Raw genomic sequence first — 27,882 nt, 5'->3', positions numbered from 1 at the left:
CTGTGGGCCTTGGCCTCTGCCTGCCCAGAGCATAGACGGGGGGCCGCGGTGTGCAGGACCCCCTGGCAGGGGCAGTTCCAGCTGTTTACCGGTAGAACTGAGGGGTGTCTCAGAGGATGCATAGGCCATGGGGAGAGCCCTCAAACACGGAGGGATTAAGCAGGCTGGGACTGAAAGCGGGTGATGAGGATGGACAGGACAGCAGAGGTGTGGCAGGAGCTTTCCTGCTCTGGTCTCTTAGGACAGGAGCAAGCGGATAGTCGCTGGCACATGGCAGGTGTAGCATGGGTAAGGGTAAAGGGAGTGCTCTCAGCCTGTGAAGGGCAGTGCCACTGGCCAGAGTCCAGCCATGGGCAGGAGGGCAGACACGTGTGGCAAGAAGACCCAGTGTTGTGGGAGCAAGTGCCAGAACCAGGAGTTTCAGGACAGAGGAGACCCCCCTGGTCCAGGGCTTATCCCCACCCCTCGCTACTGGCCTGGGCAGCTTGTCCCAGCACTGAGGGCAAGGGCTCCTGGCAGCCAGAGGTGTTGTACCCTCAGCTCGTACCCGTGAGCACCACAGTGGCTTGTGTCTGCAGCAGCCTCCGTGCTCAGTGGCAGAGGCTTCGGTATTCAGATCCATAGGCCTGTCTCCTGTCCCTGCAGCTGCTGCTGTGCCCATAGGTGCCCTGCAGCTCGATGACAGCTAGTGCTGGAGACGAGACACTCAGGTGCATAGACAGAATCTAGCTTGGCCATCCCTGCTCCCGGCTGCATTGCCGCAGGGCGCTGAGGGCAGTACAGGCAGGGAGCTGGGCACTTGGCATGGGCGCTTTCCCCTGTGGAGCTGGGGTGCACGACCTTCACGGTCCAGTCCCCGTGCGCTCTGCTGGCCCTTCTTCGTGCAGGCTCTTGCTGTCTGAGGGACATGTGTGCTCCGCAGGCTTGCCGCACCCTCTGAGCTGTGCATGCCCTGTTTTCCAGGACACCAGCCTGCCTGTGGGAGTGTTTGTCTGGGAGGTGGAAAATGAAAATGATGAGGACATGGACGTGTCCATCATGTTCACTCTGAGGAATGGCATGGGGACCAAGGAGGACAAGAGAGGGGGCCACTGGAACGAGCCCTTCAGCATGGAGAAGGAGGGCGAGCGGGTCTCTGGCGTCCTGCTGCACCACTGCATCCCTGTGAACCCGTACACCCTGGCCATCTCTGCCAGAGAAAAGGTAAAGGGGCGGCCCAGCCGGGGCGGCAGTGTGTGTCACAGGTAAGCAAGGCTCCGAGGACCCTCGGGGTCACAGCTACTCCAGCGCCCTGCTCCAGGCAGAATCGGCCCTGTCTAAGCCATCCCACAGAAGAGTTTAGCTAATGTGTTCTTCAAGCTGCTCGAGCACCTTTCATCTGCACGCCCAGGGACAGTGCCTGATGACGCCAAGGGCAAAGCAGGGATGAGGACACTGCGAGTCCTGCCATGGCAAGGACAGGAATAGTTTGCTAATTCAGTGGTCCTTAAACTCTGCTGGGAGGAGGGGTGTGCGCGTGTCCTTTGGGATGGGACTGTAGGCCCGATGGCCTGGGGAAGTGTGATCTCCGTCTGAGCCTGTCTGGCCAGGCTGCCCGGGATCGCAGCCCAGGGGTTGATCATGGGCCCAAGGGCAGCAGGCGCCTGGGCGCTGGGCAGAGCTGCTGCAGGTCCCAGCCCAGTGGCTGCCTGATGGCGGATGAGCTCGGGGGGGCAGGGCCAGGGCCAGGGGCAGAGGTGGAGCAAACAAGATGCGGGGCAGAGAAGAGTTGTGACCTCTGCTTCCTCTCCTAGAGTGCAGGGCAGCGCCATTGAGCTCAGCCAGTGGCCTGGGCTCTGGCTCCGGCTCCGCAGACGTGTGAGGTGCCAGCCCCGCTGCTCGGATGGGCTGCATCTTCCAATGCTTATGTTTCCCCCCTTGCCCTCCAGGCTGGCACTGGCGTGACCCACATCACAGCCTTCAACCCTGCAGGCACAGGACAGGAGGTGTGGCAAGACCTTCTCTCGGACGGACGGCTGGACTCCCCGGCAGGTGAGGCCTGACAGCAGCCTGCGTGCGGGCCTGGGTGCCCGAGCTGACGGCAGAGGGAGCCTTCAGCTGTGCCACCAGCGAGGCTGGGCACTTGCCGGGCGGTCTGACCCGTGCCCCGTCCGGCCCGGTGTCCTGTCAGCAGTGGGCAGGGCCAGGGGCTGCAGAGAGCAGCGTGGCAGCCCCACGGCGGTGTACGGGGCGGGGACGCACGGTGCCGGGGGTTTCACGTCCCTGCAGGAGTCGCTGTAGCTAGTTAAGTCACTGCCACAGTCTCGCTCCACAGAAACATCTAGGCCTTCCCAGGGCTGGGAGTTTCTTCTCTCAGCCATGTCCCGTGGCAGCGAGTTTCACTGGCCAGCGTCCTGTTTGTTTCTTGTCTCCGTTCTGGATCTCCCCCATCCCTGCTGTTCCTGACGGCCCCCTGGTTCCCGCTTTGTGATGTAGGAATAGAAATCCCCACAAAGCCACCTGTGACACTTCCAGGATCCTTCTGCATCCTGTTCCTCAGCTCCTCCGAACACCTGGTTAAAGATCTGGCCAGAGCTGAAGTTTCTGTTGTTGAGCTGTCGGCTCTGACGCCCCATTTACCTTAACTCGGAGACTTTCACCAGGAACAGCCAGATACCTTCCTTCAGAGACGCCTAGGAAACAAAAGTAGGAGATCTCGCTGCCCTCTAAAGGCAAGCAGGACAGCAGAGGCCACGAAGTCAAACCTGTAGTGTCTCTAGCATATTTTTATTCTTTTAAAATAGAATTTATTTAGCATTTATTTTATTTATTTGGACCTTGTCCGCATTTTTTTTGCAAGTCAAAACGGTATTAACTAGGTGTTCATAGATGTTAGGGTCTGAAGGGACCTCAATAGATCATCGAGTCCGACCCCCCCTTAGGTGTTTGCCTAAGAATCCCCTGGCGCATTCGGAGGATTCGCGAGGTTACTGCCACACAACTTGTCTGGGTACGGGTTAGACGTAGTAGGGTCAGAGCGTTGTTGTAGCCTGGGCAGTCCAGGAAACGTGGAGAGGCAAGAGGTTTTTGTGATACTTTTATTGGACTGACTATACCGAGGAGAGATGCTGAACCAGCTTTGGGGCGTGGAGCCACCGAAGTGAAGGTGGTGGGTGTTTTGTGCTCGGCACTTGTCAAACAGGTTTCCCAACAATACAGTTGGTCCAGAAACCTATGCCCCTGGTTAGAACTAGCAACTGTCAGTTTGCTCCGGCACCGCTGTCTGACCCCTCCGTCAGGCTGCCTCTTGCCTCTGCCTGCCCCTTCCTTGCTCCAGGCGCCGCTCGCTCCACCTCTGTAATGCTCCCCGGGGCACGTGCCATTGGGCTGTTTGGCCAGTTGGAAGCAGGTCGTGTACTCCTGGCAGCACTGTCCCGTGGGATGGGACACCTGTCAAGGTGGAGGAGAGCCCTTGATTGCTCAGCATGTGCATGTCTTACCTGGCAGGCAAGAGCAGCCACACAGAGAAAGGGGAGGCGACTGCTGCGGCCGTGTGTGCCCGGTGCACGGTGCCTGCCCGGGGGCACGGATCGGTGGAGCTGGCCCTGGCGTGGGACATGCCTTGTATTCAATTTGGCTCGAAGGAGAAGATGCATCTCAGGTGGGTGCCCTGATTCTCCAGGCTCACTGTGCTGCCGGACTACACTCAGTGAGCCACGTGTCCCCCTCCTGTGGGTCAGTGGGACCTCTCACCCCCTCTAACGCCTCGATGGCTGCCTGGCACCGTCGGCCCCCCATGCCACCGAGGGGCTCTGCGCTAGCACCCCAGCCCCAGCCAGCCAGAGCGGGGCGGTGCTTGTGTGGCAGGGACCACCCCCCAGTCCACGCAGGCTTCAGACCAGGGAACGTGCCTCTGGCCCCATTGCTGTGTGCCCCTGCACGAGCCTCTGCAGCAGCCCCCCTGCGCTCGGGTTCCCGTGGCCACGCGTGCTGTAGTTGAATGCCTTGGAGAATCCCCTGGGCAGGGCTGAGGGGTTCACCAGCACCGGCCTCTTAGACCTCTCCCTCTAATGCAGCGGTTGTTAGCCTTTTTTGTACGAGGACCCCTTTGCAAAGATCAATGGCTTGTCCCGACCCGCGCCCCCCCCTGCCCTGCTGCAGCCTCTGCACCTGGCCACACGCACCCACCCTGGCCCTCCACCCCCTGCTCCCATACACTTACCTTCATCTGGCTATTGGGGCTGCTCCCGTCATCCTGCCTGGCTGCATGCTGACCACCGCGTCCCAAGCAGCCCCTTGCACACTGGGGCGCTGCCAGCCTGCAAGGGAAAACCCATGCTTTCGTGCATTTTTATGGCACTTGCTCGCAACCCTTTGAAATATTGTTGTGACCCATGGGTCGAGAAATGCTGCTGTAACGGACCTGCTTGGGCTCAGCCCGGGGCAGTTGCCTTGCCTTATACAGGGCACAGTGGGCACCGGTATTGTGGTCCTTCCTGACATGGACGTCAGTGACTCTAGTATCTCCTCGTACCGTTTTGCTCCTCGTCTGGTTGCCTCAGCTTCGAGACACCAGCTCTGTGCCCCATGGCCCCTCCGTCCTCCCCCTCCGTGTCCTCAGCACTAAGGGAGAGGCGGAGGGTGGGGAATCCTGCGCGGCAGGGCCAGCCTAGCCGGCAGCCGTGGCTCGCAGCGACGCCCCGTGGCCAGGCTGGAGAGGTGCAGTGCCCGTCCAGCTGTGCAGCACTGCAGCTGTGCCTGATGCCTCGAGAGAGCGCAGCCCCTGCTGCGGGGCGAGTGGCCCGCCTCCCCGCCTGCTGCTTGGTACTGGGGCAGGGTTGAGCCCGTTGCCCTGGGGAGTGGAAACCTGCTGGGTGGTAGCGGTGGGGTCCTGGCCAGACTCCCCGTGCTGGCTGGGACGGGCGGTCTGTTCTGGGGCAGCAGGTGGGTGCTCTTCCGTCTTCCCTGCCCAGACAGGCTGGGTTCGGCAGCCCCTGGCTCCCTGCCTTGTGCCGGGCTCATGCCGAGCGGTCTGTCTGTCTGTCCTGCAGGCGGTACACACGCTACTTTGGCAGCAGCGGCGACGCTGGCCCTGCCCTTTCCCACTATGCGTTGACGCATTACGAGCAGTGGGAGGAGAAGATCGAGGCCTGGCAGAAGCCCATCCTGGAGGACAGGTGCGGTCTGTAGGGGCCAGGGACGGTACGGGCTGCGGGGTGCCTGCTGGGCAGGCAGCTCAGGTCTCCAAGCCAGGGAAGAGGGATCCCTTTACAGGGCATGCAGAGGGGGTTTGGTGGGAGACCTGGGCTTTGTGCAGCTGCTGACCCCTTCAGCATGGGGCAGAGCCCTGCATCCGCGCAGCTGGCTGGCCAGCCCCCCAGACCTGGAGCTCAGGGACGCACATCCTCCCCTGCCACGTGTGGGTGCAGGGACGTTGGAGGGAGGCTGCAGTGTCACCATGGGCACGTCACGGGACGACCGCACTCCCCTCGTCCGGGGCCGGGAGCCCCGTGCCTGGAGTGGGAGGGCGGGCGCTAGACCCGGAGGCTCCCAGGGCCCGGTCTCCCTCTGTGCAGTCCCTCAGCCCCAGAGCCCAGCTGTCCAGGGCAGGGCTGGGACCCAGAGGCTTTGCTGCTGAGTGGGGCCTCGAACCACGACCTGTCTGGGCCACCCTGGACCCGGCGCGCAGAGCTGCTGCGACGGGCTGTGCTCTGGCTGTTGGAAAGGCCTGGGGTGGTCAGGGCCTTGCTGGCCGGAGCCGTGCGCCCGTCCCGACTGGGTGAAGCTGCGGCTCCGCAGCTCCACGAGCTGAGCTGTGCGTGAGCGCCCGCTGCGCAGCTGCCAGAGCTGGGCGCGGGGCTCTGTGCGTCCCTCGGCCGTCTGCTCTCCTCTCTGCATGCTGCCGCCTGGGTTGCACAAGCGTGTGCGCCTTGCAGCGTGCTCCACCCCCAGCGATTCACTGTGCAGGGGGGCACGGGCTGTGGCTCTGGGCACGACTGCCTCCATGGCTGAGTGCCCCCTTGCCCCGCAGCCAGCTGCCTCCCTGGTACAAGTCGGCCCTCTTCAACGAGCTGTACTTCCTGGCGGACGGCGGGACGCTCTGGGTGGAGCTGCCCCCAGAGGCCTGCGCAGAGGACGTGCAGGGTCCGAGGGGGGCAGGCCTGTCGCAGCTCTTCCCCGTCCTGCAGGAGTACGGACGGTTTGCGTACTTGGAAGGTAACTGCCGGCCTGAGCGCCTGCCCCAGCTTCACCCCTCCCGGCTGAACCCTAGGCACCCTTCTCCTCTGCCTCGACCCTGGTAGCTCCCAGGGCGGGCAGGCCCTGCCCTCGCTGGGTGGGAGGGGAGCTCTGGCCAGCCCCTCCCTCATGGTCTCCGCTGGGTCCCCAGGGCAGGAGTACCGCATGTACAACACCTACGACGTCCACTTCTACGCCTCCTTTGCTCTCGTCATGCTGTGGCCGAAGCTGGAAATCAGCCTGCAGTACGACATTGGTGAGCATTGCCCGGTCCCGGTCCCTCAGCAGACACGCTGGCCAGCGGTGCAGCAGCTGTGCTGGAGGAAATGCGTGCAGAGCTGGACTGCTGGTGCCCTCGGTGTGGAGCCGCTACCTGGATGGGGCACCGCTTCCCAGCAGCCCCCTGCCCGCCCCAGAGCGCCGAGCCGTAGCAGCTCTGTACCGAAGCCGCTGGCTGCCCCGTTGCCTGCTTCCCCGAGGGAGCCTGGAGAGCAGGGCAGGCTCTGCCCGAGCCCATGGGAGGGTCGTGCACGGCTGGTTCCCCTCCTCCCCGGCCCCCAGAGAGGAAGGAAGTGAGACCAGGATGCCCTGACTTGGCCAGCTGGTCGTGGCGCGTGGAGGGTGGGAGAGCAGCCGTGATGCAGCCGCTCCCCCTTCCCAGGGGCTGCTGGAGGGGCTCAGACCCACTCTGCTGTGCCGCCTGCGCTGGGCTTCACTTATTTTGCTGCCTCCAAGCTGTGTGAATGGAGCACCGTGGGGCGGGGGACCAGGGGAGGGCTCTGGATCTGGGCCCTTGGGCTGTGATGGTCGGGGTCTGCAGCGCTAGCCTAGCCTGGGGGTCCTGTGACACCCTCTGACAGGAGCCTGGGACAGCCTCTTTGGTCTCGTGCCCTCCCCAGGAGAGGTCCTAGCACAACTGGCCCCCCAGCCCAGGGCCACGCACCTGAGCCAGCCCCTGCGCGGAAGGCTGAAGCCGGAGGCAGGCGTGCGGCGGGGACAGTGGGGGCGCGGGAAGGCCCTTGGTGCTCCGTGGCAGGAGTGTCGCTCGCTTGGAAAGCCTGCTAGCTCCCTGCTCGCTGACCTGTGCTCTCCTTAGCTGCCGCGGTGCTGAACGAGGACACGCAGCCCCGGCTGTACCTCATGAACGGGCAGACGGCCCAAGTGAAGCTGAAGAACGTCGTGCCGCATGACATCGGGGAGCCCAGTAAGGGTCCTTACCCCGTGTAAGGGCTGGGGAGTCCCATGAGGCTGTTCCCAGCAGCCTGTCCTTTGCTCCGAGCTCCCAGCCAAACACTTGGCTGTTAGGGAGCGTCTCCGGAGATCCAGGGACTGTCCCTCCTCCCCCAGGCGTGCTGTGTGGGCAGGAGGATACTTCTGCAGGTTGGGGGGTGAGGGGGATAGTGCACGGACATACGGCAGGGAGCCCTTCCAGGGGGAGCCCCTTCTGCAGGGTGTGCCTGGGGGCTGCGGGGGTGAGGCAGGAGGGAGCCTGTCTCCGTGTGAGCTTGCTGCGTGGCACGTGGGGGTGCTACCGTGATGGGGACCAGCTGGGGTGTGGGGCAGGCACAGCCATGGGGCGCCTGGTCCCAGGAGGCCTCCGGCGGGCACGGGGTGCTGCAGCTGCCCTGTGCTTGGTGCCCAGGTGACGAGCCGTGGCAGCACGTCAACGCCTACCTGATCCACGACACGGCCAGCTGGAAGGACCTGAACCTGAAGTTTGTGCTGCAGGTGTATCGCGATTACTACCTCACCCACGACTCCACCTACCTGCGGGACATGTGGCCTGTCTGTCAGGTACAGCCTGCTCCTGCTCCGCTCAGACGGGCTGCGTGCAATGCGATGCGGAGCAGGCCCGGGGGGAAGGCAGCTTGCAGCGGGGCAGGGATGAGCTTTCATCTCCCCCGGGAGACACCCGTCCTCTCTGGAAACAGAGAAGGGCCCTGGCAGGGCAGTGGGAGGCAAGCAGGACTGAGACTCTGCCCGTCCCATAGGCAGTGATGGATTCTGAGCTGAAATTTGACACCAACAACGACGGGCTTATCGAAAACGCTGGCTTTGCCGACCAGACTTACGACGCGTGGGTGGCAACTGGAGCCAGGTGAGCATCCTGGGGGCCGGGGCAGGGCAGGTGACCGAGTCACCGATGCAAACAGGGTGGGGAGGAGGGCAAAGCGGGCACCAGCAAATTGGCCTCATCTCCTCTGCTTCGGCAGTGCCTACTGTGGCAGCCTGTGGCTGGCAGCTGTCTGCATGATGTGCAAGATGGCGGAGATCCTGGACGACGGCGGGGTCCTGCACAAGTACAGCGCCATCCTGCAGAAGGGCTCGGAGGCCTTTGAGAGGCTGCTGTGGAACGGTGCGTCCGGTCAGGGTGCCGAGCCCAGCCCATCGCGGTGGGCGCTGCGCTGCGCTGTGCTGGTTGGGGCAAGCCTCTGTCTCGCACCCTGGGATGCAGGCTGTGCGAGCAACCCTTGATGGCATCGTGGTGTGGTGTGGTGTGGCAGCCCAGGAGCCTGACTCTGTTCTCACTCCCCAGGCAAATACTACAATTACGACAGCAGCAAGGGCATCTCTTCCACCAGCATCATGTCGGACCAGTGTGCAGGCCAGTGGTTTCTCCGGGCTTGCGGCCTGGGCCAAGGGGAGTTTGAGGTGAGAGCCCCTGTGAGGCCCTGTTGGGGCAAGTATCTGCATCCTGGGGTGGGAAATGTCTGGGGCTGCAAGCAGCCTCCTGGGTCCTGGCTGCTGTGGGTCAGAGGAGTGCAGGGGACTGGGCCAAAGGGAGTCAAGAGCTCCCTCCTGCATGTTGGGCACTGGCTGGAGGACCTGGGCTGCTGTAGCTGGACGCCAGCTACCTACTGGGTTGCAGGATACAGCTACAGCCGTGCAGTTTCTAGCAGTCTCCTGTGGGTATCTGTTCTCAGCACAGCGATATGCATGACAAGCCAAGGAAAATTACAAGTACAATTCATTGGGAGGAAAAATGAGGTGGGAAAAGATGTGAGCGAGCGAAGATGGGAGCCACCTAAGAACCAGTTATCAGATGGCCAACGCCCCACCGCTGTGCAGGGGAAGTTGTGGTTAAAGCCCATCGTGGTGAGGAGGGGAAGTGAGGGCAGCAGTTGGAAATAAGCCTGTGCGTAGCAGTGCAGATGAAGTGTGGGGAGGCAGCGGTCGACACGGGCATGAAGGGTGGAAAGGCGTCAGCCCCATTACAAGAGGGTGGTGAAATCCTTAATGACAGGGCAGGAAAGCAGCAGCGGTCGGTGTTTGGGAAGAAGCAGGAGGACTTCTCAGTCCAGTAGCAGCACAGCGTCTATTAGGATCATCTCTGCCTTTGTGCGAGGCTGCGATCCGTCCCTCTGGGAACCAGGCGCCTGCGGCCAGCTGGCTGCCCTGGCTTCTGGACACAGCTGGGAAGGGCTCGGGGACTTCTGTAATGGCCTGAGTGAGCTCAGCTGGACGGAGCAGGTGGGCTCCTGAGGCAGGCTCTGGAGAAGGGGGCAGGCGCCGGGGCCTGATGGGTGCGTGCTTGAATAACAGCCTGGAGGAAAAGTCTGTCTAAGCCCTCCCTCCCCACACACGCAGACATGCAGGCGTGCTCTTCACGCGGGGGGTGCTGTCGCTCCTCCCGGAGCCGGACGGAGGAGCTTCAGCCTGCTGTCACTTCCCTCCTGTTAAGAGCAACATCATCGTGCTGGCCTCTCTTTTTTCCCCTTTTCTTCTTTTTTTAGGTGCTTTGCAGGTGACCCTCCTCCTCCCTCCCCCCACACCAAATAAATGAGTATCTAATAACTCCGTGAACTGTGAGGCATCCCCGGGGGCTGACGGAGAGGTGCTGTGTGCCTCTGCTCAGGAGGGGTGAGCAGGCCGAGCCTGGTGACTGCAGCCCTGGCTCAGTCCCAGGCAAAATAATGGAAAAGCTGACTCAACTGATGGGGAATTAAAAGCTGTGCATATAATTAGCACTGGTAGCACAGGCTGAGGAAAAGCAGGGGTTGTCAAACTAAGCCAGTTGGGTTCTGCGCAGAGGTTACAGTTTTGGTGCTAGAGGGAACTGCACAGATGTAGCCGACTGGGATTTCTGGGAGGCATTGGACCTGGTTCCCCAAAAAGTGCTGATTTTGTAATCAGAACAGTTGATGTGCGCTTTCCAGGCATTCAAATGGAGTGTGAACTGGCTAAGCAGCACATCTCGGGGAGTTGCTGGCAGTGGGGAATCCACACCCACCGAGAGGATGTCTCCAGTAGCTCTTTTGCAATGAGCACGATGCCCAGCACTATTCAGCAGTGATCTGGCAGCGAGTGTAAAGATCACTGCTGATGGGTAGTAGTTGCTGATAACATGCAGGCTGCAGGGATGGAAGAGAGCAGGGGTAGGGCAGCTCTGTGGTCTGGTCTGGATTGCCTGGTTTGCTGGGCCTGTTTAAACTGCTTCTGGAAGGCAGAGGCCTGCACTTGGGGCCCAGGAACGCAGGACAAGTCTGCAAAGGCTGGCAGGAGCCCTCTGGGAAAAGGCAGTGAATGGAGAAGGAGTCTGCCCAAGGAGCTCACCCAGGAGGGAGCCAGGGAGCAGGAGACTGCGTGCATAGGTGGGAGCGTGGCACCAGGACCCTGGTGCAGGTGCTTGGCGTGCAGGTTCTTGTGTTGTTTTCCTCCCTCCCTCTTTATCCTTACAGCATAGGTGCGCTCCAGGGAGCAAAGGAGGCACAAATGGAGTCTGGGTCAGCTGTTGCGACCTATGTGGGTTGTGCCATGTTCGTATTTCTCCCGGAGGGTCAGGAGCACTTCATCTGCACGGCGTGCAAGCTGGTGTGTGCCCTGAGGGGAGAAGATTCACAGATTGGAAGCAAGGGTACCCACCACGCTGCATTGCACCCGGGACCAGGAAGAAGACTTGGAGAAGAGTTACGAGAGGCTGGTATTGGAGAGGCCAAAGGGCAGCGAGGAGAAGTGGCAGCACGTGACTAGAAGACGGAGGCCCCCAGGATTGAGGAGGGGTGGAGTGAAGTCAGCAATTGCTTTCGAACCCTGCGGTGGAGCTGCTGAGGAAGAGACAGAGGAGAGGACATCTGCAGGCACGAGGCAAGGGAGGCAGCAGCCTGGACACAGGAAGTGCACGGCCCCAAGGACGGGCTCCTGGACCACGGCACCAACAAGGAAGAGAAGAGCAGGCTGGTTGGTGACTCCCTTCTACGAGGCACAGCACCACCAATTTGTCATCCAATTTGTCATGCCCAAATTCAGGACGTCGCAGAGAGACAGCCAAAGCTCGCCCATCCTGTGGACCGCTGCCCCTTCCTGCTTGCCCTTGTACGGACCAACAATACTTCCAGGAATGACACTGACCAGATCAGAGGCGACTACGAGGCTCTGGGCAGAAGGCTTGAGGAGCGTGGAGCACAAGTGGTGGTCTCATCGATCCTTCCCGTGGGAGGCGGGGGTCCAGGCAGCGAACGCGTGGCTGAGATGGTTGTGTCGACACGAAGGCTTTGGCTGCTTCAACAATGGGCGGATGTTCTTGGGAAGAGGGCTGCTGTCAAGAAATGAGGTCCATCTGATGAGAATGGGGATGAGCATCTTGGGGTGCAGTCTGGCCACCCTAGTAAGGGCTGTACTAGGGGGATGGTGATCGAGCAACAGAGCCCAGTCCAGAGGGGAAGGGCTTGAAGGGGGAAACGACTCGAAGAAGCAACTGGGCTCTGGCAAAGGTTCGGAGAGCTACAGGACTGCAACAAGCAGAACAAAAGGGGAGCGAGGAGTCGAAGCGCAAAACGCATCTGGTGCATGTACACAGATGTGAGAAGTGGGGGGAACAAACAAGACAAGTTGGAAGCTGCAGCCTGTGAAAAGGACTGCGGTCTGATTGGCATCGCTGAGACCTGGTGGGACAGCCCTTGGGACTGGACCGTGAACACTGCGGGCGATGCGGTCTCAGGAGGCTCCGCTCGAAGCCACGCGCCGTGGGCCCAGGTCAGAATGGCAGGCGGTTTCAAGTGGAGTCCCATGGGTCTGTCCTGGGCCCGGCGCTGTTCAATGTGTTTGTCAACGATTCACGTGCCGGCAGAGGGAGCTTCTGGAGCAAGTTTGCAGATGACACAAAACACGGTGGAGGATGCGAGCACAATTCAGAAGGGTCTCGACAGACCGGAAAGCCGGGTTGGAGCCGACAGGATGCGGTTCAGTGTGGAGACAGGCAAGGTGCTGCACTCGGGAAGAGTAGTCTTAAACACCAGTACAAAACGGGGGACACCTGGCTGGATGGCAGCACTTGGGGGTCTTGGTATATCACAGACTCAGTACGACTCTGCAGTGTGACGCACGACCAAGGACCAAGCTGGGGACGTGGGGGTGACCCGCACTGAAAGGCCGCGTGCAGTGCTCAGACGCCCGTGTTTTAAGGGTGCTGACGTGGGACAGCGGTGGACAGCTGGGCTCCAGGTGGGGAAGGTCACCCGCTAGCGGCAGCTCCGTGGGGGCACTTCCGAGTCCCCGAGCGCAGTCCCCCGCTGCTGTGGCACCGTGTCGTCCTCCTCGCCACAAACTTGCCTGCTGGTGTTGGATACCCAGAGGCATTTCCTCCCCATGTTGAGGTTGAGAGGCTGCTCCAGAACCGCTCATCTGATGAGCAGGAGCCATTTTCCGGCTCTGGGCTTAACTGCACTGATGGCTAGTTTGTTGGCACAAGAACGGCTGGGGACAATGTCCTTTAACCCTGCTGGCTCTCCTCCCACCCAAGCGCTCACAGCCTGCAGTGCTGACTGGTGGCAACCGGGCCCTTTGCCTTGCCCGGGTGGGCAAGCCCAGCTCCTCTGGCTTCCTCGTGGAGACCGGTCCCTTTCCCAACGCGCTCGCAGCCCTTCTCCGCACTTGCTCGCGCCTGAGTTCCTCCTGCTTGTGGGCGACTAGAACCGCACACGCCTCGCACGTGCCGCACCAGTGACCTGAATGCTTCACGCTTCCCCTGGAAATGCCTCGTCTGTCCTGGGGTCGTGTTGGGATCCTAGCAAAGCGGGGCTGGAAGGGACCTCACGGTGTCGCATTTAGTCCAGCCCCTGGTCAAGGCAGGATCATCCCTCACAGCAGTTCTCAACCTTTTTTGTACCAAGACCCATTTGTAAACCTCAAGGGCCAGTCTTGACCCTGTGCCCTCACTCCCAACCCACTGCCCCCCAGCCCTCCAGTGTGTGGGGGGGCCCAAGCAACTCTGCCAGCCTGCAAGGGAGAAGCCAGTTTCCTACATTTTTCTCCTTTAAAGGAGAATCCATTTTTAAAGTTTGTTTGTGACCCTTTCATATATTCTCACAACCCACGGGTTGAGAAACACTGGACTAAACCACCCCAGCCACGTGTCTGTCCAGGATCCCACCGCCTCACCAGGGGCCTGTTGCAGCGCTGGACCCCCGCAGAGCCGGGAAGTTCCCTCTCATCTCCAGCCTCAGTTTTCCCTGCTGCAGCTTGAGGCTGTTGCTCCTAGTCCTGTCCCCTGCGGCCACAGAGAAAAGCCCCCCTCCAGCCTTTCTCTAATCATCTTTCAGATAGTTTGAAGTCTAATCGGGCTTTGTTTGTGGCTGCATCATAGCCGTGGCTCATAGGTACAGTGCGAATGACTAATGCCACACGGTCTTTCTTCTCTGGTTGACAACTGATGAGCTCCCGGCCCCTAGTAGAAATCCTGACGAGGCCCCAGGTGCAGGTGCACAGCTGCGCGCCTGGTGCAGCTGAATCCCGGTTCTTCCCGTGATGCTCTGACTGCGGGGTCGTCCCCGCCGGCCCTCAGCGCAGCACCATCCACAAGGCTCCAGGGGTTACTCTGGGACCGAGCTCGAGAACTTGTGTTTGCCTGAAGCCTCTTCCAGAAGAGCGTTGGGCTGGGAATTGAGAACACCGAGAGGTGGGGATGCTGCCACCTCCTTTGGCAGCTCCTTCCCGCAGTTCACGGCCCTGACACTTGATAAAGGTTGCGCCCTGTTTTCCACGGGGAGGTGTTTAGCAGCTTCTTCCAGCCGTTGCTTCTTGGTGCGCCTTGTTTCCCTGCTCAGGCCGAGAGCTCTGGCACCCGTGTCTCCGCTCCCTGTGCAGGCACTGACGCCCGTCGGCTCCTCTGTCGGTTTGCTTTGCATGAGCTGAAGGGCGGCTGCTCGCTAAGTCCCTGCCCAGTGTCTTATCCAACCCACCACCCATTTTTGTAGCTCTTCCGTATCCCTGTTAAAACGTGGGGCTGTAGGCCTGACACCCCCAGTACTGCAGCCAGAGAGGTACTTACAGGCCCCTGCTCCCGTGTCGCGACCCTGCGCGGCCCCATGACTGTTCCCCCGTAGATCCTTCTCAACTTGGTTCTCTCCATGCGGTGCTGCTTTCACGTCTGTCCTCCCTGCGCACAAGTCCTGGGAGTATTTAGTGCTCCAAGAGGTCCCCATCCCCATCAGAAGCTGGCCTGGGGGCTTCTAGCGTCTGTCACTCCCTTCCCCATCGCTTTATGGCCCAAGCCAGGTCTGTTTGGCCCCGCTGAGGACCTGGGCCCCAGTCTAGCAGGGAAAGGCAGAACGAGACCCCATTAAAGCCAGATGCATTCAGATCAGAAGCAGGGCGGCGTAGAGGGTGAATCTGCGAGTCGGGTCCCAAGGAGGAGCAGGTTCTTCGTGTCCAGTTGCCCCGAGGCCTTTCTGGAAACGGCTTTCGCTGCATGCCGTGGTTGCCTCTGGGCTGTGTGGCAGCTTGGACGACACGGCGTGTTGAACTCCCTGCAGAGTCCTGTCCCTGGAGCACATGCAGGGGCAGCAGGCTTGGGACCCTGGGTTCAGGGTGAGCCCAGCTGATGGCCACGTGTCTGTCCCTGCAGGTTTTCCCCAAGAGCCACGTCCTCAGCGCACTGAAGACAATCTTCGAGATGAATGTCATGGGCTTCTCCGATGGCACGATGGGAGCCGTGAACGGCATGCGGCCGGATGGCGTCCCGGACACCTCCAGCGTGCAGTCCAACGAAGTGTGGGTCGGCGTGGTGTATGCCCTGGCGGCCACCATGATCCAGGAGGTGAGCACGGCAGGTGCGTCCCCACGCTTCTCCCCGGGCGGGCGGGCGGGCGGCGCGCGCTGACGCCTCCCCTCTCCCCTGTGCTGCAGGGCCTGGTGCAGGAGGGCTTCCGCACGGCGGAGGGTTGCTACCGCACCGTGTGGGAGCGGCTGGGCATGGCCTTCCAGACGCCCGAGGCCTATTGCCAAAGGAAGCTTTTCCGGTCGCTGGCCTACATGCGCCCCCTCAGCATCTGGAGCATGCAGCTGGCCCTGGAGAGCAGAGCGGGGCGCGCACCCGACTCCCCCACCGACGAGTGAAGGCACCACCGGGCTGAAGCCGGGGATTGCTGCTGCGTTGCCCCAGGCCGGGAGCCTGCTGGGGGGGACGCGCTGCGCACAGGCCACCTGTGCAGGGGCCGGTCCAGGCACTGCCCCTTTTAGAGCTCGTTTTAAATGCTGTGTCCTCCCTCCTGCCAACCGCCCCTCGCATGCTCCGGCGGTCAGCGGGCCCCTCCTGTGCGAGGGGTGGGGGGCGGTGTGGCTCGGGGGGGATCTGGGGGCCAGGGCTTCGTCACCCCTGGAAGTCCCCCCTCTCCTCAGGGCACCTGCAGGGCCTGGCCCGGCCGGGGGGCAGCGAGCTGGAAGCCATCCTCCCCTCGGCCCAGCAGCAGGGCCTACGAGTCCCACTGCTGGGAGGGGAATGGCCCTCCCCAGCACAAGGACCCCCACTCCCATTCACTGCAGCTGGTCCGGGAGGGGCAGCCACAGCTGCCCAGCATGAACCACACCCTAGGAGCGCCCTCTCCTCCACCCCCCTGCCCCACCCCACCCCGCCCCACGGCCTGGCCTCTGACAATCCTCCCGCGCGGCCGGCAGGATGGGCCCGTGCGTCTGCCCCAGGCCCCCGCGCCGGCTCTGCACGGGATCGCAATCAGTTCTGGTCTGTCGGCCACAGGGGAGACATTTTTAGATGCAGAGTGATTTTAATTTAAATTCATAATAATAAAATATTATCCATGCACAGCCCTGTCCTGCCTGCAGTGCTGCAGCCTGTGCTGCCACATCTAGGGCCGGGCTCTCAGTCAATGAGCCTGGCTCCTGTCCCATGCCACCGCCCCTTTCCGCACACCTGCGTGGAGGTGGGCACAAGCCCAGAGCCATGCACCTCTGGCTGCAGGGAGCGTTGGGCCGGCGTGGACCTCGAGCACGGTCTGCCCTCGGCCTTTCCAGCAGGTGCGGGCAAGCACTGAGCGGGAGCGAGTCTCTGAGGGTTGCATGGGAGATGAGGAGCGTGCTGCATCCCGAGGTGGCGATGGGGGAGCCCTGTGGTTGCAGTCCACCGCCTGCCTGGAGCAGGAGCTCCCTCCTGCAGAGCCATGCCAGGCAGCCCCCTGCCCTCGGGCTTGCACCACGCCTGCCGTGCAGGAGGAAGCTCTCGTTCCCCCTCCGGAGTGCGGCTGCCTGCCCTCGAGCCCCGGGCACTGGCCACAGCCCAGCTCAGCCCAGAGCCATGGGTGCTGCTTGGAAAACCCAGTGGGTCCTGCCAGGGGCTCTTGCTCTTCCCAGCAGGGTCAGACCCAGTGCCCTGCCTGGGGCCGTGAGGGGCTTTTTCCCTGCATCCCATGGGCAGGGCCCATAAGGGGTTTGCCTGCCTGGGGGACAGTTTGCAGCGGGGCCGCTGCGCGGTCCCTGGTCAGTGGCCGACTGGGAGGCCCTGCCAGCCTTGCAGGCTGAGGTGAGCCACGGCGCAGGCACGGAGCCCAGGGCAGGCGTGGTGCTGGTGTGATGGCACCACCTTGTTGCACGGTGCTGTGCAGCGGGGCAGGCCTTGCCCCTGGGCTCCCAGCCCAGGCCTGGTGGAGTTGCCTGAGGCCTGCGGGGGGGAGGGCTCACGGGGCTGTGCTGGTCAGCAGAGCCCCAGGGCACTGGGAGGGACTGGGGGTGCTGCTGCAGTGTCCGCTCCCTGGCCAGGGCACCCCAGGTTCACCCCGGCCTGGCTGCAAGGAGGCCGCCTCGCCGGCTACAAGGGGGCACGAGCAGCTGTGTCCTTCCACCCCTGTGCTGCTGCTGTGCTAGGTGCAGCTGTAGCATAGGGCTCAACAGGGACGGCCATGGTGTAAATGGTCCTTGCTATGAGTTCCGCCTGTGGCCGGAGCTGCCCTGTCGTTCTGGGGCACGGGGAAGCAGCTTCACTCCAGGCCCGCAAAACCGGCCTCCAGGCCGGGCCTGATCCGACACCAGAGGAACCTGGGCCAAGAGGCGTTTGGGCCAGCCTGGCCCCTGCACATCCCCCAGGCCAGGGGGTGGAAAGCGAGCGGGAGGTTGCAGGGGCTTCTGGCGCTGCATGCCCGCTTGGTCTTGCTGGGCCTGGTGCACCTGCGTGCCCGCCCTGCCTGGCAAGAGCCAGGGACCTGGGGCTGCCGGTGACCTGGGGTGCACCAGCTGCGGCCTCTCTTCCGAGCAAAAGGGCATGGGCATGGGGAGCAGCTGGCACCGGTGCCTGTCTGCATGAGCCAGGCCTGGCCATCAGCCCGGGAGAGGCTGTGCAGGCTCAGGGCAGCGTGTTCCAGCTCCTGCCCTATGCTAACAGGGATGCCCTTGGGTCTGCAGGAGTTTGGCCCTTCACAAGCAGGGCCGTGTGCCCAGACCGACTGCTGGCAGCAGCTGCCTCTGGAGCCAGGGGTACACCCCAACTGCAGCCACAGGTGCTCCAGGAGGAGGGCAGGGAGCTACATCAATGCAGCCCAGCAACCTGGCACGCTGCTCCTGGAGCGCCAGGGAAGGCGATGGCAGAGCTGGAGCAGAGTGGGTCTGGGGCACCTGTCACGGCCTGGAGTTGCTGTCCCTGCTCCTTGGGCCCGAGCGTGGGGACCCTGGGCACCACAGACGGCTGGGGAAGCCCGAGGGGCTGATGCCGAAGGGCAGAGCTGCCCAGGTACAATGGTACAGGGTGAAGCCCAGCAGAGGTGCTGCCTGGGGCAAGCAGAGTTGTTGTTGTCCCCCCCACCAGGGCCAGCGCTGCAGGGTCTCTGGGCCGACGTGCCTTCTTGTCCAGGGGCTTCTCTGAGCCAGAGCAGGCCTGAGCCCAGGGCAAGGGGCCGGGCCTGGCTGCCCCTGGCATCCTCATAGCCTCTGCTGCACGGGGCCTGTCGCCCGTCTGGGGTCTGGGGCACGTCCCTGTCCCTCATGACCCAGCTCCCACTGCAGCCACACACCTGGCAGGATCAGCGTCGCCTGGATGTGCCCTGGTGAGGTCCCTCCCTTTGCTCTCCTTCAACGGGAAGGAGAGAGTGAAGGGCACAGGCCCCCCAGGAGGGCTGGGCGCACCTCGGGGGCAGTACTGGAAGCCCAGCAAGAAACTCCTGGCATGATGGAAGTGCAAAAAGCGTGAGAGACCGATGCGGCTGCACAAGGAGCTTCTGGGACGCCTCCGTGCAAAAGGAGCCGCTCAACGGCTACTCTGCCTCCGTCTCCACAAAAAATGACCAGTCCTGGAGGGGCTGCCCCGAGGAAGTGGGAAAGCACCTTTGCTGCTGACAGGAGGCTGCAGACCAATGGCTTGACGTTGCAGCAAAGGTTTAGGTTGAGATCAGGAAAAGATGCCTTCAGTGTCGGAGCAGGGAGGCTGTGGGAGGCCAGGGACCCTCCCTCACCAGTGGTATTCAAGGAGAGGTTGGGCAGCCGCTGCGCTGGGCGGCGATGCTCTAGGCCAGTGTTTCCCAGCCTACAGGTTGTTCCTGTGGCCAAGCGAAACCCAGGGCAGCTGAACCCCAAGACTTGGGCTTGCCCGCCAAAGGATTTGGAAGTATCTGAAGCCTGAGGATGGGGTAGAGGATGCTTCCTGGTAGTAGGGTCACATACGGTTCTCGAGTGACTCGTGGATTTGGCTGATTTGACTCAGGACATGAAAAATTTCCCTTAAAAATAAATGAGCATGAAAGGGTCCTGAACAAGTTTTAAAAATGGGTTCTCCTTTAACGGAGAAAAACGTGGGAAATTGGCTTTTCTTTGAAGGCCGGCAGAGCTCCAGCCTGCAAGGGGCCCTCTGCTCCACACGCTGGGGGGCCGGGGCCAGCAGGGGAGGAGTGAGGGGTCCACACTGGCCCTCGGTGTTTACCAATGGATCCTGGAACAGGAGAACCGCTGCTCTAGACACTCCCAGGCTTCTGGGCTGCGCTGCTGCCCCTGCAGACAGGGACGTGCGCTGGGCCAGGCCTGATCCCCGTGGCCTTGACCAGCAGCATTTACATGACTGTCCTGGGCTCCTCCGCGTGGCTTAAGCACTGCCTGGAACAGCAGAGCGAGGCCAGCAGGGCCCCATGGCCCTCATGCCTAGTCCAGCCCCAGCTCCAGGCAGGATGGTCCCTGTGTGACCCATCCTTGTCTGCCCTGTTCCTACCAACGCGCCATGGGCCTGACCCCCAGGCCGAACACTGAGCGTGCCCAAACCTGCGCCGGGGGAGCTGAGGGTGAGGGCCGGCAGGGTCCTGCTGTTGCAAAAGGTGTTTGATGCAGAGGCCTTGGCTGTGGCTGCACTTGGTGCCCACGTACCAGCTAAGCCCACAGTAGGCTTGCTATGGCCACATCCTCAACATGCCTGGCAGCGGGGCAGAAACACCTGGCCCGTGATGGGTGCTGCAGGGCACTGGCTGCAGGTGGGTGGCTAAGGGCTTTTCCCAGGCTCTGGTTCCTGTAACCACCATGTCCAGGGGACCCAGCTGCTTGCACAAGGCCAGGGGCAGGTGGGCAGAGCCTGGGAGCGGTAAGCTGGAGCCCCTGCTTGTCCCATCCAGCTCCAGGCACTCTGCACCGCTGCAGGAGGGCTGTGGGCTCCTCCCTGCCCCTCGAGAAGCATCTGCCGCTACCTGGTGCCAATGCAGCTGACCTGTGCTCCCAGTGCAAAGTGCATGCCCCTGCAGCCAGTGTGCTTTGGTCTTCACCCAGGCTCAGGCTCACATTGGCACAGCCTTGTCCCCATCCCCAGACTGGGCTGTAGCAACACCCAGTGCCTCTGAGAGACAAAAAGTCCCAAGGGCCCCTGACATCTCTCTCCCGGCTCCCACAGCGAAGGAGTGTTTTCTGGATCCCGTCTAAACATGCTTTGCTGCAGCTGGATGACAGTAAGTGGAGAGAATGCTACTTGCATCAGGCAGACCTGTAAACCCATCTAGACGAAAGCCTGCCAAAAACCCTGCAACACAAATGTTATGTTCAGCCCCCAATTCTCTGCTGCTTGGGTCCCCAATTAGCCTTTCCACTTGTTTAGCCACGCTGGGTGCCGGGCACAGCAGGGCGCCCTCTCCAACTCCTCTCTTGTTAAGTAAACAGGCAGCACTGGCCTTGCCCTGTACAGCCGCATCGAATCCCCCAGGTCTCCATACCGCCTTACCTGTGCCACAAAGGAGTCAGATGCCTCAGCCAACTCCTTTATGACTCTTGGATGCCAGTTTTCCAGACCGGTTGATTGATTTTGCAGTGGTATAACCTGTACCACGCAACAGGCTGTGCCCAGGGACCTCACCCCAAGCTTTATTGCTATTCTGGCTACGGTTGTGATGTGCCTTGCACCCGCCCCACTCAAAACCCATTCCCGGAAGCACAGAAAAGACCCCAGAACCTGCCACTTGCTAGAAACCATGAGGTCTGAGGGCCTGATGCACAGACCCAGAGTGGGGGCAGGGTGCTGGGCCTGAGATGCAAGCGCAGCTGGCACCCAAGGGGCTGCAGAGGGAGCAGGGATGGCCCCGGATGACCCCTGGCAAGGCTGAAACCTTGGGATCCCGCTGCAGCAGGGCTCGCGAGCAAGGCAGGGCCATGCCCAGGGATCTGGACCTGATGCCGATCTCACGCCTGGGACCCCTGTGCAGGGCCAGGGAGGAACCCAAACTGACCCAAAAGCCACGGCCGACTGGTGCCTCCTGGGGCTGCCCCCCGACTCAGAAGCTGGCGGTGGCAGCGAGGATGGGGCTGGGGAGCACCCGAAGAAGCCGCTGGCGTTGGCGTTAGGGGGGACACGTGCCTGTTGCCCATGCCCACAGCAATGGGTGGTGCAGCCGCAGGGCAGCACCGATGGGAAAGTGCCTCCAGCTGCAGGGCTCTGGGCCTGGGTGGGAGCCCAGCGAGCAGCTGGCCCCAAAGCCAACCCCTGGGGATGCCCGTGCTTGCACCCGGGGGCAGCGCTCCTTTCTGAGAAGAGGGCAGTGCCCTCGTGGGCGCCTGCGATACTCGCTGCCCGTGGGGGACGCCCCACCGCACTGCTCTCTGCTTCCCGGGGGGCCCGTCTGCTCTGGATCTCCCCGGCTGGAGCTGTGGCTGCGCCCCCTCGGCAGGTCTGCCTGGGGCGGGGCACCCTCGGGGCGGCAGGACGCAGCCCAGCAGAGCCCGGGGAGGGCTGGAAGGCCGAGACAGCAACATGTCTCCACCTGCCCTCGCGCCAGGGAGGTGCAGCCCGCGGGCGATCGCTCCCCGGCTCCCGCAGCAGCGGTGGGGAGCCAACGCTATTCATGACAGCGTTTGCCCCCCCCCGGCCTGGCGCGTCCTCGAGCTGCGGGGCAGAGGCGAGGCGGGGGCCGAACTCGACGCAGACCCCGGGTGGGACCCAGGCACGCAAGCGTGGGCAGAGCGAGCAGGCCACGGCCGCCTTCCGGCAGCCGGTGCTTTATTGCGGAGCTGGGTTGGGGGGGCGGCTCATCCCGGGGGCCAGCCCATCTGGCGCCCGCCCAGCACGTGCAGGTGGAGGTGGTAGACGGACTGCGCGCCCAGCCGCCCCTCGTTGATCACTGCGGAGAGACACGTGTCAGCGGTGCGCGGGGACCCCGGGGGGGGGGGCACGCCACGCCACGCGCGCACTCACCCACGCGGTAGCCGTCCGACAGCCCCTCCGCCTTCGCCGTCTGGCTCGCCACCAGCAGCAGGTGCCCCAGGAGCTGCGCGGGGGCGGGGGGGGTGAGGGGCAGCCGCGCCCCCAGCGCCCCCGCCCCAGGAGATGGGGAGCGCCCCCAGCCCCAGGCGAGGGGAGGGGCAGCCGTGCCCCGGTGCCCGCCCGCCCGCCCCCTCACCTGCTGGTCGGCGGGCGCGGCGTGGCTGAGGCCGGGCAGCGGGCGCTTGGGGATGACGAGGAAATGCACGGGGGCCTGCGGCGCCGCGTCGCGGAAGGCGAGACACTGCCGCGGCACCGGGGAGAGGGGGGGAGACGGGGGTCACCGGGGGGCGGGGGTCACCCCCGGCCAGGCCCCGCCCCCGGCCAGGCCCCGCCCCGCCCCGCCCCGCCCCGCGCACCTGCTCGTCGTCGTGCAGGATGTGGGCGGGGAGGCTGCCCTCCACGATGCGGCTGAAGACGGTGTCGGGCGGCCCCTGCCCCGCGGCCTGCTGCGCCCGCGACACCTCGTCGTCCCCGCCCGGCGCCGCCAGGCCCCGCCGCCCCGCGCCCGCCCCCAGCCCGCGCCCGCGCAGCCCCGCCGCTGCCGCCCCGCGCACCAGCAGCGCCGCCATCTTGCCGGGGCCACCCCAGCCCACCTCGCTCCCCCCCCGCTCATTGGCCCGGCCGTCCTGGGGACTGTGCTGCCATTGGCCGTGGGCCGCAAGGCGGGGGTGGGGCTTTTGCGGCACCGCCCCCTTATCGCCGCCTCCCATTGGCCCGCTGGGCTCCGGTCGCCGTTGGCCGCCAGCCCTGTCCTCCACCGCCCCGTTGTGCACCTCCCCCTGCTGGGCGGGGCGGGGCGTCCTCCGCGTGCCCTGCTGCGGCTCGAGCCCATTGCTCCTTGTCCTGTATCTGCCCCCGCTGAGACCAGCCCAGCTCCGTCCTCCTTGCAGCCCCCCTGCAGGGAGGTGACGGCTGCTATTCAATCCCCCTCGGTCTTCTCTTCTGCAGACTCAACCAGCCCAGTTCCCTCCTCCTCTCCTCACCAGTCCTGTCCCCCAGCCCCACAACCATTTCCATTCCCCTCCTCTGGACTCTGCACCGTGTCCACAGCCTTTCTGCAGGGCGGCCCTAAATAAATAAATTGTAAATAAACCGTTTGCTTTTTTTAAGCCTGTCCTCTTGCAAGTCGCTTATCAGGGGAAACCCTGCGTGCTCCCCGACAGCTCCCAGGTGGAAGTTTGTCCGCAGCCCCGGGGACGACGCGCCCGACTAGATCCCCGGCAGCGCGGGGAAGTGCAGCGAGCCATTGGCTGTTTCAGTCCAACTCGCCGCGCCGGAGGTGGAGCGGCAAGAGAGAGGGAGGGGAAGAGCAGGGACCCGACACGAGCAGGATCCGCTCCTTCCACCGGCAGCGTCTGCCACACGTGCGGCCGAGCACGCGGGTCTCCGCTCAGCCTCTTCGGCCTCACCAGGGACTTCCCTGCCTGCGGGAAGGCCGTCATCCTTGTGTCGAGGGACTGCTGCTGGCCACGACTCGATGCGTGGTAGCCTATTACTCTTCTATTAGCAGAGACGTGTTTGATTAACACTTCAGCTTGTCTCATTACGCTAACAAACTGCAATTGTGAACGGACATTTTGAAAAAGGAACCGGGAGCTAGAGCTGCGCCTGCCTCTCCCTGTTGATTTGCTGAGGCGGGGCAGTGCCACCGGTGCCTGCCCCAGGGCTCTGGCCGGACCTGCCCCGGGCCAGTCCCGGCCCTAGCTCTGCAGCGTGGGAAGGGGCACAGGGCTGCAGCAGCCTGTCGCCAGGCACAGAGCCGGCTGGCCGGAGGGGCACAGCTGCTGTGGGATGCAGGCGCCATCGATCACGTCCCTGTACATGCTCAGCAACTCCCGGCGTTTCAGCTTGGCCCTGGGACCTGCCGACGAGCAGAGAGGAGAGTGGCAGGGCCGGGCTGGCCATGCCTGTGGGCGGCAGCCACCTCCTGTGGCTCAGCACAGCCCCCACTACCCCGTGCCCAGCGTGGCCAGGCCTGCTGCTGCTCCCTGCACCCCACCGCCCTCCACACGGCCTGGTACAGCCCTGGCCACGCCACCACGGGCCGCTCAGCCAGCCAGGGCCGGGGCTTTCCGTGGTCACCTGTCCAGGAAGCTCCCAGCCAGCACAGCTCAGGATCCCTCCCACCAGCACGCACCACCTCGACCCCAGGGCACGGGGGCAGGCAGCTGGTGAGAGGCACGAGGCTGCAGGGACCCCGGGAAGCTCCCTGGAGCGGCTGGAGCGGCCCCAGGAGCTGTGGGCAGTGGAAGCCGGGCAGGCTTCCTGGATGGAGGGGTCAGGCTGGGTGTAGCCAGCTCCTCCTGGCTGCAGTGGTCAGCGCCAGGCCCCAGTCCTTGTCCCCAGCCCCTCTTGGGCTCCTGCTCTGGCACCCAGCACTCACCCAGCTCCCCACTGGTCCCTCGGCAGCAGGGCCCATTTTTGCACAAGGTGGGCACGGGACGGGGCGCGCTGTTCACCCGCTCCACGCTCTGCTGGTCGTGGCCTCCATGCCCAGGTAGCCCATGAAGACGTGGCAGCCCCAGCAGCACAGCTCGCCGGTGCCCCCCGCGTCTGGCTGCTCGACGCAGGACCTGCAGCCTGACAGCTCCTTCCGCAGCGGGAGGCAGCGCCCGCAGCCTCAGTGGCAGTGGAGGTTGGAGTGGGGGGGAGGGTGGGCTGGCTCCCACAGGTGCTTCCTGTCCTGAGCCCCCCTCACCTACCCCCAGCTGGGAGCAGGTCCCCGCCTCCACGTCTATACCTTTGTGCCCCATCCTCTGCTGTCCCCTGACCTGTACCAGGTGCTGAGCTCACCTAGCCTCCTGCACACCCGGGCTTGCATCTGGGGCCTGCCCCTGCACCTGGGGCTCCTGGCCCTGCCCCCCCCCCCACCTCTGACCTTGCCCAGAGCCCTCCCTGCCCCCCACCAGCACTTGGAGAAGGTTTTCCTGCCCCCCTGGCCCTGCCTCCACGAGGATGCGACCAGACTGGCGGGTGCAGGTGGCCTGTGTGTCCCTGTGCTCTCAGTCACGCCAAACAACTTGAGAAGCGGCAGATGGAGGCTCACGAAAAACATGTCGTTGGCAGTGGGCGGTCATCGGCAGGGCGCAATGCTCCAGCCCCAGCTCCTCGTGCACCTTCCTGAACACCGGGCGCTCGGCCAGGGCATGCCCCAAGGCACCGAGCTGTCCCTGTGGGGAGGAGGAGGAGGAGAATGAGGAGGGATGAAGCTGGAGAGCTCTATGGGGCTGGCCAAGGCTGCTCGTTCAGGCGGGGCATTTCAGGGTTTTGCTCAGATGCAGAGCTGTCCTGGGCCCTGGCCTGGCACCGTCTGCACTGGACATCTGTGCCCCAGCTGACCCCAGGCCCTTGCGAAGCAGGAAACCCTGCTAGGCATGGCCACGGCCAAGGCCACGGCCACGTTTCCAACCAACACAGCTGCTGGGAGCCGTTCTGTGGCCGGGCCCCGTAGGGAGAGCAGCCTGCACCTAGCTATTCCCACAATGGTGCCGTGGGCCTGAGGAGCCAGGCAGGGCCCTTCTATGACCAGGTCACGCACTGCCTGGACTTTAGGAAGGCCTTCGACACAGTCTCGCACCCTATCCTCATTGGGAAGCTAGTGGATTGCGGAGTGGACGCCTACACGGCCAGGTGAGTGGCCAACTGGTTTAGGGACTGCACCCAGAGGGTGGTGGTGGATGGGTCCTTCTTGGCCTGGAGGGAGGTGGGTAGTGGGGTCCCGCAGGGTTCAGTCCTAGGAATGGTATTATTTAGTATCTTTATCAGTGATTTGGACGAGGGCGTGGAGAGCACCCTCTCCAAGTTCGCTGATGATACCAAGTTATGGGTCAAAGTTAGTACACTGGAGGGCAGGGAGCAGTTACAGGCTGACCTGGACAGGTTGGAGCAATGGGCAGAGAGAAATAGGATGCAATTTAATAAAGATAAATGTAAGGTACTCCACCTGGGAAGGAGGAACCCCCAGCACACCTATAGGTTAGGAAGTGTCCTTCTCAGCAGCTCGGAGGCAGAGAGGGATCTTGGAGTCATAATCGACTCCAAGATGAACATGAGCAGCAGTGTAACGAGGCCATCAACAAGGCCAATCGCACCTTGTCGTGCATTAGCAGGTGCATGACTAATAGATCAAAGGAGGTGATGCTCCCCCTCTATGCGGCACTGGTCAGGCCACAGTTGGAGTACTGTGTCCAGTTTTGGGCGCCGCACTTCAAGAGGGATGCGAGGAATCTGGAGAGGGTCCAGAGGAGGCCACTCGCATGATTAGTGGCGTTCATGATAGACCCTACGGGGGGAGGTTGAGAGAGCTGAATCTCTTCAGCCTTCACAAGAGACAGCTGAGGGGAGATCTTGTGGCTGCCTATGAATTTAGTAGGGGAGGTCAACAGGGAATAGGAGAAGAGCTGTTTACTAAGGAGCCCCAGGGAGTGATTAGGAATAACGGGTGTAAACTAGTTGAAAGTGGATTTAGGTTAGATATTAGGAAGAAATTTTTCACAGTAAGGGTGGCCAGCATCTGGGATGGGCTTCCAAGAGAGGTGGTGCTATCACCTAGCTTGGAGGTCTTCCAGAGAAGGCTAGATAGTCACCTGGCTGGGATCGTCTGACCTCGGTCCTCTTTCCTGCCAGGGCCAGGGGGTCGGACACAACGATCCATTGTGATCCCTTCCAACTCCACAATCTATGAATCTATGACCCAGGGATCTCACAGGGCTGGTCTTGCTCAGGGTCATCAGGGCATGTGGTGGCTGAATCCCTCAGGGCAGAGAGGCAAGTGCCCTGCTGTGCTCCCTGCCCTGTCTGGGGCCGCAGCTCTGCACTGACCCTTGGGCAAGGCCAGACCAGGCCAGTGTGGGGAAATTCCCCCCCCCCCACTTACCTGCCTACAGGACTGACTGGGCTGGACCAATCCCAAGGGGAGGGGGAACCCGCTCCTCTCTTGTCTCAGGTTCCCCCACACTGCAGGTCATCTCACCTGGCAAGGCTGATGTCATTTGGAAGCAGCAGTCAGCAGCCAATGGGACTGCTTCTGGTTGGAACTTGGTGATGAGGTCACGACAGGTGTTTAAGAGCCCCTCCATGAGGAAGGGGAGGGGGCAGGCATGTTTTGGACCACAGCAGAACAAGCCGGGCTGCCTCCAGAGAAGAGCTTGGTCAGACTCTGGGTGTAAATGTGAGCAACTTACCTGAATTTTAGCTAGTAACTTAAGACAAGGTGATCTAGAAGAGTATCAAACGGCTACCAAGCGGCTTCTGTTTGCTCGGGGTTTTTCTTTTGATACTTCTCTGACCTGTGCCCCTCCCCAGGCCTACCCCCTCCAGTGAATAAAGCTGTCTGTTACAACAAGCCTTGCTGTACATGCTTGTGAGAGATGAGACAGGCCTTTTCGGCCCCCTTTTGCTCGGCTGGCTAAGGGAAGCTATCTATGAATGCTTCAGTTCAAGATCTTCCATGTTTCAGGGGTGCACTTGGTAGCCGTGTTGGTCTGAGACAAAAAGACACACAAAAAACTAGAACTCTTGGTTCCAAAATTATACCTTTTATTAGACCAACTGGAAAATGGCAAGAAAATTGTCCTTTTCTGCAAGCTTTTGGGATGAAAGTCCCTTCGTCAGGCTCTGGGCAAAGTGTACCGGTTCGAGAAGCACCCCGAAGTACCATGGTGGGTTAAGCACCCCTAAGGTCTACAGGGTCTGGGTGTGAAAGAGCTCCAGTCCCAGCCTCCACTTTT

General features: G+C 62.6%; 2 protein-coding genes and 1 long non-coding RNA gene across 3 annotated transcripts in view; 1 reads left to right on the top strand and 2 right to left on the bottom strand.

Moving 5' to 3' along the window:
• The window catches only part of GBA2 (glucosylceramidase beta 2), a 35,111-nt gene extending 18,859 nt beyond the window's left edge, over positions 1 to 16,252 (top strand). The window contains exons 5-17 of the mRNA XM_059725411.1: positions 964 to 1,203; positions 1,929 to 2,031; positions 3,487 to 3,640; positions 5,031 to 5,156; positions 6,011 to 6,195; positions 6,368 to 6,472; positions 7,313 to 7,420; positions 7,859 to 8,010; positions 8,208 to 8,314; positions 8,430 to 8,572; positions 8,753 to 8,868; positions 15,059 to 15,250; positions 15,340 to 16,252. Of these exons, the coding sequence (XP_059581394.1) occupies positions 964 to 1,203; positions 1,929 to 2,031; positions 3,487 to 3,640; positions 5,031 to 5,156; positions 6,011 to 6,195; positions 6,368 to 6,472; positions 7,313 to 7,420; positions 7,859 to 8,010; positions 8,208 to 8,314; positions 8,430 to 8,572; positions 8,753 to 8,868; positions 15,059 to 15,250; positions 15,340 to 15,549 (1,941 nt within the window). The 3' untranslated portion in view covers positions 15,550 to 16,252. The remainder of the gene's footprint in view (positions 1 to 963; positions 1,204 to 1,928; positions 2,032 to 3,486; positions 3,641 to 5,030; positions 5,157 to 6,010; positions 6,196 to 6,367; positions 6,473 to 7,312; positions 7,421 to 7,858; positions 8,011 to 8,207; positions 8,315 to 8,429; positions 8,573 to 8,752; positions 8,869 to 15,058; positions 15,251 to 15,339) is intronic.
• Positions 2,748 to 5,034, bottom strand: LOC132249677 (uncharacterized). Its single transcript, XR_009461217.1, has 2 exons — positions 4,202 to 5,034; positions 2,748 to 3,429 (listed from the first exon to the last, which is right to left on the bottom strand). It is a non-coding gene; the product is annotated as an uncharacterized LOC132249677 (long non-coding RNA).
• A 5,602-nt stretch (positions 16,253 to 21,854) lies between the features above and the next one.
• On the bottom strand, positions 21,855 to 22,737 carry HINT2 (histidine triad nucleotide binding protein 2). Its single transcript, XM_059725413.1, has 4 exons — positions 22,510 to 22,737; positions 22,290 to 22,394; positions 22,085 to 22,157; positions 21,855 to 22,010 (listed from the first exon to the last, which is right to left on the bottom strand). The coding sequence occupies exons 1-4, from the start codon at positions 22,720 to 22,722 to the stop codon at positions 21,919 to 21,921; spliced, it is 483 nt and encodes a 160-aa protein (XP_059581396.1). The 5' UTR covers positions 22,723 to 22,737; the 3' UTR covers positions 21,855 to 21,918.
• Between the last annotated feature and the right edge of the window lie 5,145 nt (positions 22,738 to 27,882).

The sequence above is a fragment of the Alligator mississippiensis genome, chromosome 3, assembly GCF_030867095.1.
Source record: "Alligator mississippiensis isolate rAllMis1 chromosome 3, rAllMis1, whole genome shotgun sequence".
In the NCBI taxonomy this organism is placed as follows: domain Eukaryota; kingdom Metazoa; phylum Chordata; order Crocodylia; family Alligatoridae; genus Alligator; species Alligator mississippiensis.
This window is presented reverse-complemented; position numbering and strand designations above follow the sequence as displayed.

Coding starts and splice junctions, on each gene's coding strand:
- HINT2 (XM_059725413.1), bottom strand. CDS start 22,722: ATGGCGGCGCTGCTGGTGCGCGGGGCGGCAGCGGCGGGGCTGCGCGGG. Junction 22,395..22,509: donor TCCTGCACGACGACGAGCAG/GTGCGCGGGGCG, acceptor GTGCCGCGGCAG/TGTCTCGCCTTCCGCGACGC. Junction 22,011..22,084: donor GTCGGACGGCTACCGCGTGG/GTGAGTGCGCGC, acceptor GTCTCTCCGCAG/TGATCAACGAGGGGCGGCTG.